This window comes from Anabrus simplex, chromosome 7, assembly GCF_040414725.1.
Source record: "Anabrus simplex isolate iqAnaSimp1 chromosome 7, ASM4041472v1, whole genome shotgun sequence".
Classification (NCBI taxonomy): domain Eukaryota; kingdom Metazoa; phylum Arthropoda; class Insecta; order Orthoptera; family Tettigoniidae; genus Anabrus; species Anabrus simplex.
The window spans coordinates 233,267,855-233,282,828 of record NC_090271.1 but is presented as its reverse complement, the minus strand read 5'-3'; the positions used below and the strand labels follow the sequence as shown (position 1 = coordinate 233,282,828).

At 39.8% G+C, this 14,974-nt stretch overlaps 1 protein-coding gene across 1 annotated transcript in view; it reads left to right on the top strand.

Annotated features, from left to right (window-relative positions):
- LOC136877508 (heterogeneous nuclear ribonucleoprotein U-like protein 1) overlaps positions 1–14,974 on the top strand; it is a 242,595-nt gene that overhangs the window by 37,158 nt on the left and 190,463 nt on the right. The window contains exon 4 of the mRNA XM_067151617.2: positions 6,081–6,142. Coding sequence (XP_067007718.2) covers positions 6,081–6,142 — 62 coding nt within the window. The remainder of the gene's footprint in view (positions 1–6,080; positions 6,143–14,974) is intronic.

Here is a 14,974-nt window from a genome sequence, read left to right as displayed (position 1 = left end):
CATGGACCACGGGCTTTTGCTAGGTACAATTATTTCGTCCTCTAGCACTTTGTCAATCTGTCTTTGAATTTCCTCCTTTTGAGCCTCAGGTAACCTGTAAGGTCTCACATTGATAGGAGGTTGGTTTTCCCTGACTCAGATCTCGTGTTGTAACAATTGGTGCAAGTTAATTTATCCCCTTCTAAGTGGAAAATATCATTATATGCTGCACAGTGTGGTGTAATTTGTCAATGTGGGGTGCTAATAAATATTATGTTCATACCAATGGCAAAAAGGACGAAAATCTCAGCATAGATAATAATAGGATGGTCGACCCACAACATCAAAGATCGTCAAAAGGTAATCATTAGGACACCATAACGCTAAAGGCAAACAAATGTTATTTCACTGGTGGTGACTTGTTGGACCACGGAAAGGCATGTGCTTAATGCCTCGTTGGGTCAAACCTAGTATATCAGACTTATTATTCATCAATCAGCAGGGCCAGTGGACACCACGGCGGGCTAACCGAGAGGGGTGTCCGTGGTAAGTACAATGTTTCAAAAAAAAAAAGGAGAAGGAAAAGGTAAAGAGTGAGAGAGAACGTACAACAAACCAAATGTAAAAAAGGAGAATTGATTTAAAATAAGTTGTATTTAAACTTCAAATGACTAGAATAGGCAGTGTATAACAAGCAAAGAATGGGAATTACAAACATTTAACAAGGGCTCAGCCCGTTTGACAACCAAAATACAATCAAGAATAATAATTAAGAATTCTTGGGAATAACGATTATGATTATCAAGCAAAGCCCAAGACCAGAGTTCGACAAAAAAAAACCAGAATCGGCACCTATAAAAGTTCACAACCTTTTTTTTTAAAACACTTTAGTTAAGAAATAAAGGGGGGTATATTTGAAAAATGATGATTTAAGGCCACCCTTACAATCTTCATTTAAAACCCAAAGGAGGGCAAGAAAGTTATAGCACGTCGGGAGACAAAAATGTGTACAGCTCAATACCGGAAAAGAAGAAAGGGAAAGAAAAAGGAAGCAGAGTGAGAAGGGAAGAAGAGAGGGGAAAAAAAAGGGGGGGGAATCCTTCCAGGCTGCTTAAACGCTATTACGTTGGCAATGTAAGTGACCACTCGGGCCTGTAAAAAAGTTCAGGATGTGGCAACACTTCTATCACTTGTCCAAGCACAGTTTATTTTGGCGTATGAGATAGATAAAGATATCAGTCTGAAGGACATAGTTAGAATGGAGACCATGAAGCCACTAAATAATTTAACATTCAAAGTTCAAATCTTGATATAGACCACGAAAGATATAAAAGGTTGTAACATTTTGCTCACCCAGTCTGTTGGTAAACAATGCAGCTATTCACAAATAAAAGTAGGTAAAACGTCGCAACGGGCCAGCCGCTAGCGAACAGTTCCGCTCTCTCCACTCGTGTTGTTTTCCAACTCAATGTCTGACTGCGGAAACTAAGGAATAGCTTGCTTATATAGGTGGTGAACAGATTCGAGAAGTTACTCGATGAAAAATACGTAGGTGTGACGTCACAACGAGGAAGCAGCAACAGTGCCGGAGAACAGGCCAGTTAGTGAACAGCTGGGCGAGCAAGCAGATGAATGCGACAGAAAGCAGAAGGTAAGATGTAGTAGAGCGGTCGTAACAACAGATATCATACAACTCTTCTTGGACTTTAGGTGTCAAATGGTCAACCCTTACTTGTTCTATCCCTCTTTGTTCTCGAGATTTCGTGTTCTCATGCTCAACTTGTTACTTGGTTCACTCTTTCTTTCGATATGTTCTGAGATTGTCATTGGTTCAATCTCTTCTATAGCAAGTACGGGGCTCTCAAAATTTACTTCGGTTTCCCTTGTATTAAGCACACTTTTGATGGCGTGCCTTCGTTAAACAGCTTGCAATGTATACCCCTGGCAAAATTTCCTTCTTGTCAATCACACCTTCCACCACTCTTTTGTCCGTTCTCATCTCAACAATCGTCTCTGTTCTAGGTTTGAGACAGATCGTGTGGACCTGGGTGGTTTTCATTGTTATGTATTGTTGCTCACCTTTTAGTATGACATTGACCCTCTTTTAAATTTATTATGCTATCTTTAAGTACTGTACGTTTCTGCCTATAATCCTGTCATACTTGAGCTGTACATCGTCGCCCACTATGTGAAAGTCCGCATTAGACTCTCCTATTGGAAGTCTTACGGTGCCCGTGGATCGGATTATTTCTGAACCTACGTCCTGTAATGTGAGGGCTGGTTCCCTAGCAATCATGGGTTCCCTTGGCACTGCCTGTCTCTTTATGAAATATATTTCGCTCCCTATATCTAGTAGGAATCAAAGCAGGTTCTCTTGACCTCTTATTCCAATTTCTACAGTGCCTTCTGTGCACTCAAATTATCCCTGTTAGTGACACTTAATCGACATACTTCACGTACAACTAAGCCCATTGGGTACTTTTGATCAAAAATATCCATCCCTGTAATTAATTATGCTTTCCTGCAAGAGGTTTCTCCCTATGAAGCCATGTGATGAAAACAGAATTCATCTCCGACAGCATGAAATTCAGGGGAAGAATCCCCTATGTGTAATATTATGCACCCCGAGTGCATGAAGTCCTCCCAGTTACACTTGAGAGCTCTACTACCAGTTTACGATAGTGGATCTCTTTCTTCGGTATGCTTCTCTCCTGAATTATGCTAATGTCGGCCGCTGTATCTACCAAAAATTTGAAGGGTCTGTCCCGTTCCTTAGTGTGCACGAGGATCGAACCTGTTCTATCATGTTCTCTTCGTGACCTCAGTTTCTGTGATGAACTGTTTTCTATTAGTCTGTCGCGGAGGACTACGCGACTTTTCTGCGCATTTCTGAGTTGCGCTCCTACATTGGCCTTTGTTTCGCTGGGACTCATCCTTAGGCCCGTTATGGCAGTCCCTGTTTAGTTTAAATCTCTATTCCGAGAAGCTTTTCCTTTCGCATACTGTTTCGGCCCGTCTATGTATTTATCCCTTTCATGTCCCCTTCTCGCGTACTACCGAGGTTTCGATTTTGCACTATTCTCTTTTTAGTCTCTCAACCAACAGGCTCTTTGTAAGTGACCCTTTCGTCCGCAAATGAAGCATTTTCTTTCCCTGAGTTGCTTCGGCTTTTCGCGGCAATGGGACTGTTTGTGTCCCATCCTGCCGCAATTATAACTCGAATTATTGCACAAATGTGAATTCCCGTGATATATCCTCTTCTTTTCCCCTAGCTTTCTTTCTACAGTCTTTTTCTACGTGTCCTACCTTCTCACAATACTGGTAGGTTTTCTACAATCTCTAGCTATGTGTCCCTCACAATTACAATTATAGCAGATCACTCTAATGTTCACCCTTTTACTTGTTACTTTACTGGATGTTTGTCCGGTCATTTGCGGTGATTGTCTGTCTGAGTACGTGTATGTTTTCGGTCTTGTTTCGGCGGATTTCCTAACCTGACATGAGTTGCTGCTTGGCTTGCGCGGGAACTATTGCTGTTTCCTCCTCCGTGACGATGTTGACAGCCTGTTCTAATGTTTGTGTGTCCCGGCTCTTAATGTGAGATTGTATTCTTTCATCCCTGATACCCTGCACGAAACTGGCTTTCACTAACTTGAGAAGCGCCCATACTTGATGTTCTCTGACAAGCAATGGTTCGCCCTGCACCATCGCGTTTCGCAGTTCGGTTCCCATAGGTCAATTGTGTGCACCCACTGTGCTATGGTTTCGGTTTTACCCTGTCTTGTGGCAAACAATTGACATGCATAGAAGTCTACAGTTCGTCTCTCAGAATAGCATTCTTGTAAGGCTCTCTTTATATCGTCCCATGTTTCTATATCGGCCCTTACCTATAATTTGCTACGCGCATCTTTCATAATTTTAGTGAGTATTAATTTATCAAATAGTTCGCGCTCTTCCGGCCTAACTAACCCTATCGCCATTTCAACATTTTCACAAAATTCTTGTAATCTTTCTTTGTGCAAGCCGTCAAATTCAAACCTTACGAGTTTTAAAGCTTCTGTCACTGATAAAAAGCGAGCATGGCCGCTTACATCATACATTACTTCTGCATTACTAGGGGTAGGACTAGCATTTCTATCTGAACCCTCCATTATGAGTTGGGTTTTGACTCACCCTCTCGGAATAACCACTGGACTTCGAGCTGGATTGTTCCCGACAGCTGCTACTGTCTGTTTTTTGCTTTCTTGTTCTGCCTCCAAGCAACTCAAATTTCTTTCCTTTCCCGTTACTTTCCTCAGTGTACCTGAAAAAGTGATCAGACACAATTACAATTTAGTTCACTTATATTCCTGATCACTAAGCATTGCTTAAAGTGATTGTAATTACACTTGTATATATTCACAACAAATGAACACTTAAAGTGATTGTAATTACACTTGTATATATTCACAACAAATGAACACTAGAATTTGCTAGTAATTTATCGTAATTAATTGTTACGCCACATCTGCCACCAAATTTTTTAAGTCCCCTTGTCGTGACCCTAAGGGATATCAACAGGCTGAGGAGTTGCGTTCAAATTCTGGGAGCGTATAGTCAGATCGGCAAAGTTTGAACACCAGTTATATTCTAAAACCCAAGAATATTCACACACAGATACGTACAAGATGAATGTACAATTTTAATACAATATCTCTGACACCATTTACTCTCAATCCCTTCTCAACTTCAGATCCTTCTGAATGTCTCTAAGTCTTTAAATACACATAATAATAATAATAATAATAATTGTGCTCACTGGTTGGATACTTAACTACAGAGTAGAATTGGAGCACGTCCAATTGAAATCTTCTTTCTTCGTCTCGTAGTTCTTCTGCGTAGAAATCCCTGGAACCCATGGCTCTTCGCGGCGAGACATTATTCTTCCAAATATTAGTATTTGCTAGTTTGACGATTATATTCTAACACGGCGATGATTATATTCTAACACCTACTTTGACAATCGGTGTTGTAAACCCTTGTGATCGCTCGCTGACGAATCACACTTACTTTCAGAGCCTAATATCCCTCTGACTTGGTATTACTTGACTGCGTACTTGTGGCTCTACACAAAGTCTACCAGCACTCTAACAGTTCTCTGAGCGGTAGGACTTCCGGCCAACACTAGCTGACAGTCAAGAGCTACCTTCGAGGTCTGAGAGTCTAAAGCCTCCTTTGAGGGATGAAAGTCAAAAGCCCTGTTGTTTACCAGTTCCCAAGTTATATGGTTTCTTTCTATTCTTTCTCGAATAATCCTACTGATTCATTTACCATCACCACAAGTTACTAGTTCACATCAGGACGGCACTGTTCTGATTGGGTCACATTGCACTACACACATTGTTCCAGAAGCTCTGAGAAGCTATTCCTATGTTCCTTACACATGACTGTACATTTCCAACTCAGAAGAAATGCGTATTTAACTTACACAATGTTTCACAATATTGAGACACAGAACGCTTGGCTTACAAACTTCTACGCCACATCGAATGTTCTAAATCCTTTGAAATATTCTGTCATTTCCATTATTATTATTATTATTATTATTATTATTATTATTATTATTACTTTAGTTTATAAACTATGAATTATGGACATGTACAAAAGTCTCCTGTAATCTTTTCATATATACAGGTGTTTATATGCCTGCTACTTTTTAAATCACAGGCTTTCTACCCTGGAGGTCGCGGATCCGAATCCCATTGGAGTCTGTTCGCTCATTCTGATTATATGCGAAAGGCGCGTTGCGAACCGCCATTCACGACACCTCTGTTCTGTGCTGCTGTAATGTACTAGCAGCTGATAACATGCCACAACTCAAGAAAGAACAGGCCGCTGGCGATTCTGAAGTTAAATTCGTGATGATTACACTGTTCGTACGTTTACAGGATTTTAATGGACTAATACGCATAACATTTTTACAACACAGAAAGCTTACTAATGTAATTTAGTACTGTTTTAAACATGTAATTTTTGTTACAACAGCTATCTCTTGTAACCTACTTACCTGACATCTGACAGTAATTAATGTACTATCTAAATGTGAATAATTTTTGTTTCAGAAGTCCACAGAGAAGGGATAATGAACCTGATTATGATGAAAATGCTGTTCTGCTCAGTTGGTGTAAGTAATCATACTTTTAGAAGTTAAAAAAGTCTTAAGTTAGTGAATTGCATTGCTGGCATAAATTTTGAATGTATCTTTTTTCTAACTTTGAATGCAGCAAATTTTCTGGAGAGACAAGTCGCTTACCAAAGGTACTTTTCTAATTTGAGGAAATAATCTCTCTGTTTTGGAATATTAGAACCCTAACAGGGAAGAGCTATGAGCTCTCCATGACCCTAGCTGAAAGGAAAATTAACATTGCATGCATTCAGGAGACAGTAGGCAGGTTCAAGGTAAAAAGACATAGGAAATGGGTTTAAGCTTGTATATTTTCTTAGTTATCCTACCAACATCGTAGTTTTCACTAGGGCGCCTCAGAGTGCATGCGTGGGTGCATTGCTAGGTGCTCAAGATGACTTCGCTAGGTTTACCAGAGTGCAGACCCCCCTCCCACTCCTCGAGTTTGAGCAATAGCGCTCTCTCTCTTTCTCTATGCCTGTTTCGTTCACCCTGCCTGTTTCCCCCCCTTCCTAACTCTCTCTGCAGGGCTCACCGAGCTTAGCCGAGTTGCCCCGAGACAGAACGTTCATCCAAACAGCTGCGCATGACCCATACACGGTGCACAGAACCTCTGCACTTTGTTTTGCATGTATGACATTTTGGGCGTTCGGGAGCAATTAACGTTTTTGCAAACTGTGTATTATTGGGACATTTTGCCCAGTATAAAACTCACAATTTGAAGGTTATATCGTAACCTCTATCTCCATTATTTGACTGATGTGACGAATACACATTTACCCACACAATCTGTCATGACTGGAATAGTGACCAAAAAAGAATACATTAACACAACTGACACCAACCCAATCAACTTTAATTACAAGCCGCAAAAAGAAAACAATTGTCAAAGCTTGAAAAAATTTGGTTTACTCATGACCGTGAGCGATGTGCACTGCGATTCCTATCAGTATAATTAGGGAAGGATACAAATAGACCTTCACAAAAATGAGTCTTTAATGTTAGGCTGCGCATATACTACGATTCTTATTAGTACAGGTTAATATTGTAAGAAAAAAAAACAGCGTCTTATTACCCAAAATGGTACTCTCTCATAGTATAAGGAATAATGTCTGTTACATTGTTATTAGTATTGTTGATCATCAGAACCAAACAATGTATAGTACATCAGAATTCCTCTCACAGATTTCACTGAAACCTAAGGAACATGTTTTTCTTTTTTTTAAATTACTTTATTTTTCGTGAAGACAATTGTTTCCAAATACAACATTTGTCTAATTGAAAATCTTGGTTACTTCAAACATTGTACAATTTCCCCAGAAATGCAACAGCAGTAATAACAATAATTGATTTTATTTTACATTTTATAGCCTACATTGGAATAATGTAGTCTTGTATACAAAGGATAGTAATAAAAATAATATGGCAGTTTTGTGACAGTTTACTGTGGCAGGATTAAGCCGTCATCTCATCCCCCCTTCACAATCGGTCCAGTTTTTACCGACCAACACCCCGATATTTTGCAATATAATAATAGTAATCCGATGACATTGGCTGAATAGAAATTGCATCTGAGTAGTGAAAATGAAATAATACCGCGAAAACCTAAAAAAAATACCAGGGTTGTCAGATTTATCTGTCTCATCGTGACCCCTGAGCACTAGTTCAAACTGCCCGGAGAACTACAGCAAGATTAACTTACTAAGCATGTATCGCTACTTGGAAACCTGTTAGTTGTTGACATCTCTTTGGTCACCTTTCATGTACAGTGGGTGTATTAGGGCTGGCTTCCATTCATCAGGTATCCTGCCAGTCTCCCAGCAATCAACCAGGATTCAGTGTATGACCTCTGTGGTCATAATTCTGCCTGCTTTAAGGGCTTCTGCAATGATGCCATTTTCCCTGGGTGCCTTGTTATTCTTGAGGCAGTTGGTGGTAGTTATTTGCTGAAGAGTAGGTAGTTGAGATGGCCAGCAGACTACTGTCTACTACAGGTAGTCTTTTTTTGGATTCTTGGGAGTTGAGCAACTGCCAGAAGTTGCATGCTCCCACAGTTACAGGTAACTAACTTCCCTTATGGGTTCTTGAAGTGAAGGCTTTGTGGTTTATACCCCGAGAGCTCTTGTTTGAATGCCTGAAAGAAATTTCTTGTGTTATACCATCTGAATTCTTCATTCAACTTCCTGACCTCGGCCGATCATAACATCTCTTCGTGCGGCTAATGTTCTTGCTTGTCAGTTTTCGTACCTTTGTGAAATCCTCCCAGCCTTCCTTTCACTTAGTCGAATTCCACTTTGCTCACTCGTCGACTGCACAGTCACACTCAATATTCCACCATCTGTGATGTCGCCTCCTGTGAGGTTGTCTGAAATTATTCAAGGTCTTGTATACTGTGTACTTCAGTTGGTTCCAGTCATTCATCTCTTTTGGCAAGATAGCTGCAAAGAGTTTTTTTAATTTTATTTTTATAGTCCTGGAGGAACTGAGAATCAATTCTCGGTGGGGCTGAGTTAGAGGGTACTACCGTATCTGCGTCTCGTGAGAAGTTGCGGCAGCTTGTATAGTTATCGTGACGTAAGGCCATACACTAAAAGGTAAATATCGCCGCCCGATTCTCTTTTTTCACTGTTGCCAACATAACTAGTTACATATTAAAATCACCAGACATAACCATAACAAACTAACCTCAGTGTATAAGCATCGATAATGAACGTCCTTACCCCAGTAAATGATAAAAGTTATGAAATCAAGATATTCATGATTAAGCTGGTTTCCATGCTCAATGAGGAATTAAGGAAATAAACACATTTTCTCACTCAGATTATGTTACATATTTCTGCCTTTATTTTGATATACACATTACTATAACCATAATTCGTGAAAAGAGGGGTGTGTTAACAACGATGCGATTTATTATTTTGATAAGTCTTTGTAATGTGATATTAGAAAGTTCCAGAAATTACAGTGGTTGATCATATTATTAGGGCCACTAGGTAAAAATGGAAGAATTTATGTTTGGATCATTACCTTCGTGTAAGTGTTTACTTATTGCTTAGTTTTATGGTTGGATATTATTAATTACACATTTCTATAGTTAAATTCAACAATCAGCCCTACATTAAGAAGCCTAATAATGAAAACTCTGGTCAAGAATTGAGAAAGGCGCCAATTATGTTACAGTTCCTTGCTGACTGTTGGACTAACACACGTGATTTATTGTAGATTTGTTTCCTTGCATTTCTTGTGCGAATTTTGCTCTCTATGTGATATAGTGACGTTACAAGAGTAGAATACAGTTGGTTATAGTTAAGTATATACTTGAAAATACTGGTATTTAGAAAACAAACATGGGGAAAGCTGAAGACCTTTCTCCCAGTAAAATTTTGGAAATAAAAACAATTTTAAAGAATACTGATTATTCTCATAGAAAAATAGCGTCTATCACTTCTGTTTGAAAGTCAACAGTGGATAGAATTAAGAAAAAACTTGACCAAGGCACGAATTTCGCACCTAAACGGGTGAGTAAATGTGGCCGCAAAAGAATCACTTCTCTACGAGCAGAGCGCCAGTTAAGAAACATCGTCATTAAACACAGAAAAGCTTCAATGTAAGTCATTTCAACAAAGATTCGACAAGCGGGGATCAACGTATCTTCAATGACAGCTCGTCGGATGATCAAAGAGCTTGTCATCGTCCAGCAAAGAAACCATTACTGACACCGACCATGATGAAGAAGCGACTGTTATGGGCAAAACAACATCAAAATTGGACTTCTAATGAATGGAAAAGGGTAAGCTGTTTACAAAAATTATAATTTGTTTACTTCCTCCCTGTTATGCTCAACCGCACTTGGTGTAAACAGGTTTTTATACAGAACTACATTTTTTTCAGGTTTGCTTTTCGGATGAGTCATCAGTACACATCCTTGTTGACAGATCTGTATTTGTGTGGAGGCGCAAGAGTGAGAAATACAATTGTGACTGCAATGTCCAGACCGTTAAGCACCCGTTAAGTGTCATGGTGTGGTCCATCATCAATAGTAATGGAACCGGCCGCCTGTATATTGTCGAAGGAACCATGAACCAACGCCAGTTCTAGAGAAACGGCTACTTCCACAAGTTCGGGAATAGTTCCCAGATGGCAAATTTGTGTTTATACATGACTCTGCACCTTGTGACAAGGATAAAACTGTGACAGAGTTTCTTCTGGACAACAAAGTGAAGGTTTTGGAGTGGCCTGGCAATTCTCCTGACCTCAACCCGACCGAGAACCTTTGGGGGCTAATGAAGAGGAAAATTTGTGCTCATAATGTCACGAATAAGATCCAACTGATATAAAGACTGATCGATGTGTAGCATCACGATGATGAAATTAAAAATAGCTGCCTCAGATGCATTTGTAGTATACTAGATGGAGTCCAAGCGGTAATTGCTGCGAAGGGAGGTGTTACAACATATTAGGATTTCCTAGTTTCCTTAGTTTTCTTGATTTTTATTAATATTTCAAATGTAAAATTGTGTAATATGTTTGTCAAAAGACAATTTTAGATTAATTAAATTTATTTCAGTGAAGTTTAATTGTGTATGTCTTACCAAGTTTGAAAATGACAACTTTCGCCTAGTGGCCCTAATAATATGTCAACCACTGTACATAGTGCCTTTCCTTTCTTTTGCGCAAACGTTCCTTTCTCTCGTCAATAACCAGTTAAGGAGAGAGATTTTGTTTCTGGTGGCTTTATGTCGCACCGTTATAGATAGTTCTTATGGGATACGAAAGTCCTAGGAGTTGGAAGGAAGCGGCTGTGGCCTTAATTAAGGTACAGCCCCAGCATTTGCCTGGTGTAAAAATGGGAAACCATGGAAAACCATTTTCAGGGCTACCGACAGTGGGATTCGAACCCAGCATCTCCCGGATGCAAGCTCACAACCGCGTGCCCCTAACTGCATGGCCAACTCGCCCGGTAGAGAGATTATTGGGGATATTTTCAGTTTGCAGGCTTGTTATATCTTCAAGCTTATCCAGAAAACATATAGGAAAACTAATGTGCTAAGCTATGTAAACTGAAATTTGGTCAGCTTTCAAACTCACTGCTGGATTGAAAATAATAATATTAGTCCTACTATCTACTTCTGTGGTTTTCATAAGTGCCAAAGTGCCAATATTTCGTTCCGCAGGAGTTCCTTTTACGTACTGGTAGGCCTACAGACATGACACAGGCATATTTGAGCACATTCAAATATCGCCGGACTCGAACCCACCAACCTGAGCTAGTCATACATTCTCTCCTTCACTCGCTTAAATTTAATTAAATATTTCCTGCCTTTATTTTGATGTACGCATTACTATAACCGTATTCTTAAAGGGGGAGGAGGGTGGAGACAGGGAGGAAGAGAGAGATTTAGATTGTATATTTTATTCCAATTTCCATAAGTTCAAGGACTTGCGACCTAGAACCTATCTGTCCTTCCTTTACCGTGGATGTTGTTTTATTCCTCTCCTTTCTGCAATAAGCAGAAGGGGGGATTTTATAGATATTTTTAGCTTGCAAGTTGATGTATCTCAAGCTTACCACACTAGGGAAACCCAGGAAATGTACAGGGGCACTAATGAGTCAAACATTACCATATTTTTATATATATTGGCTTATCACACTGATTGAAGACTGGTTGTAAGGCAAGAATGAGATAAAGGCTTGGACTTAAAAGAAGGAAGCGATAGTTGCCTTAATAAAGGTACAGCCACAGCATTAGCTTGAAGTGAAATTGAGGGAACCACGGAAGAAAAAAAAAAAACCGGATCTGCTGTCTGTGGGGTTTGAATCCACCATCTCCCAAAAACAAGCTCACAGTAATGTGATCGAACTACACAGCCAATCCACTCAGTTTTTTGTGACAATACCAGATGGGCTTACTCTCTCTGAAATTACTCACTTTAGATTTCTACCATAGGGCGACCCATTTAGCTGTATATAGATCTTCAGTTCTTCAGTTATACATATATGGTATGTAAGAACATTATGTACCTTAATAAAAGATACTTCCCTAGTGTGTAGTCTGATTGGTGCAGGTATAACAAATCTGATGGTGATGATCCCTGTTGTTTAAAAGGGCCTAACTTGTAGGTCATCAGCCCCTAATGGTACAAAATGAGACGAAATATAACAACAATTTAAAAGTTCAAAATCATCCACTGATCAGAATAAAAACTTGATGATGGAGAATGAATGGATGGGTATGAATTTAAAATAATCAGTGGATCCGACCCAGAAACTATCACAGACAATAATATTACTGACCAAGGGACTGCTTCTGAAGCACAATCCTGCATCGAGGATGCTTGTTGTCTAAAGGGGTCCAAAATCCAGGTCAACGGCTCCTAATAATGGTACTTATCACTAGTAAAGTAGAACCTTGATATTTGTCATGTTGCGGTACTAATCAAAAGTAGCGTAGACTCATGGTGTTCCACACATCATGGTGCTACTCACAAGTATTGTACTTCGCACAGCTAATGCAGACCTATGGTATTTCTCACATATTGGCGCCACTCATAAGCAATGCAAACCCATGGTGTTCCTCACCTAGGTGTGCTACTCACGGGTGCCGCAATTCCCGTGGTGTTCCTCATATAGTGGGTACCAATCGCAGGCAACGCCCAGACCCGTGGTGCTTCTTACAATGGTACTAATCACGGTTACTGGAAAACTCATACACTCTCTCCTTATGTTGCTGCTAATCACAGACTATTGTGTACTTAACATAGTGGTACTACTCGCAGGTAAAGGCGACCCATGGTATTCCCCGCGTGATGGTACTAATCAAAAGAAGTTTCATGGTTCTAATACAATCATCCCTTGGTTGCCCCTTTTAGTTGCCTCTTACAACAGGATGGGGATACCGTGTGTGTATTCTTAGTCTGCGTCCCTCACATACAGGGGGTGTATAACAAATCTGTTTGGGAAGAATTACTTTTGTACTGTATCTACATCATAAAGAAGTCGTGTTGTAGCAGTAACAATATGCAATGAAATAAATGAATCCAAAGAGATAAGCATAATTTACTATATTAAATATTAGTTTATTTACATTTTATGGGATATGTAGTAATAATAATAATCAACAAAAGTATGCAAAAAAATGTACGGTAATTTACAACATCAAGAGCCATTCTATGGTCACTGAATTACCAAGCAGGGGGTATGAATAAACAAACATAATAAACATGAGTACTAATATTCAAAAAGCAAAGTCATCTCCGTACAAACCATGAAGGCCACTGGAAGGGTGAAAGGTAAAGGCTTCCGTTATCCATAACTTGGGCACTTGGTGGGGTAGAGTGGTTAGCTCTACATTCAGCATGAACATTGGAACTTGCTCAGTGACTTGAAGCTTGCTGACCCCAGTTCTTCCAGCAGGTGATACCGAGTTGTTATAGGCGCAGAATGTTTCTTTTTATTATTTAAACTTGGTCGCAGAACTCGATTACCAGATTATCCTATTCTTCAAGACACTGAACTAGGATGGATTATTGCTGGACACTAACATCAGAGGGAAGAGAAATGTCTTACTCGAGAATCACATGTTTCTTGAAGTCGAAGGACAGGTTAGACACCCAGCCACAGCAGTTCTGGGAAATAGAAGAACATCCCCAGTCACAAGAGAAGAGAGCCACAGAAAGGCACTTTACAGAGACTATCACTAGGGATACTACAGGTAGATTTATAGTTCGCTTACCCCTCAGGCAGAAACCTGAGATTCTGGGAAACTCCTTCAATCATGCCATGTCACGACTAACTCAACTAGTAATACCAATGTAATGGTCCGTTATTGGACTAGAATGGCGTTTCAGTAGGCAGCCCTCACTTAAGCACGATACTGTAACTTTCTTCACGAGTATGAGGCCATGGGGCATATGGTTAGGGTCAGGGAATGAAGGTGGAAGCTATTATATACCCCATCATCCAGTTTTTAAGCTTAGGAGCTAAACTACAAAAACGGGGATTTTATTTGATGCATCTGCTAAAACTTCTAACAATATTTCATGGAATGATACATTAATGGTTGGAACGACAATACAAGAGGATCTTTACTCTATTATTCTTAGATTTAGAGTGCATATCTTTGCCTTCACTGCAGATATTGATGAAATGTATCAGCAAGTCATGGTTCATGCAGATGATAGGAACATTTAGCGGATTATCTGGAGGGAATCGCATAGGGACCCACCTGGTCACTATGAAGTGACTACTGTAACATTGGTACAACGGCAGCACCTTTCCTAGCTACCAGTTGCCAGAAGTAACTTGCTGAAGATGAAGAATTGAGGTTACCCAGAGCAGCACAAGTTGTTCAGAGATTTTATACTGATGACCTAGTAAAATGCTGTGACATACAGGATGCTCTTCAGTTGCAGCCTGAAATTATTAATTTACTAAAGAGTGGAGGGTTTCACCTCTGGAAATGGTGTGCAAACCACCCGGCATTACTGGAAGCAGTTTCAAAAGAGGACAGGCAAGCCCAGCTCTCTTAGTCTTATGAAGGCCTTAGCGTGAAATCTTTAGGCCTATTATGGCATCCAGTAAGTGATAATTTTCTCATTTGTGGCAATCTGTATTCAGACAGTCCCTATCATGCTGATATTCATGTAGCCTAATTAAATTAAAGGTCTTATCTGTCATTGCATCAATATTTGATCCACTTGGGCCAGTCAGCCCATTGGTAATTTCTTACAATATTTTTTTGCAGAAACTTTGGCTAGTCAGTCTGAATTGGGATGATAGACTCCCATCTCAACTAGTCAGAGAATGGGAAGAACTTCACTTTCAGCCGCAGG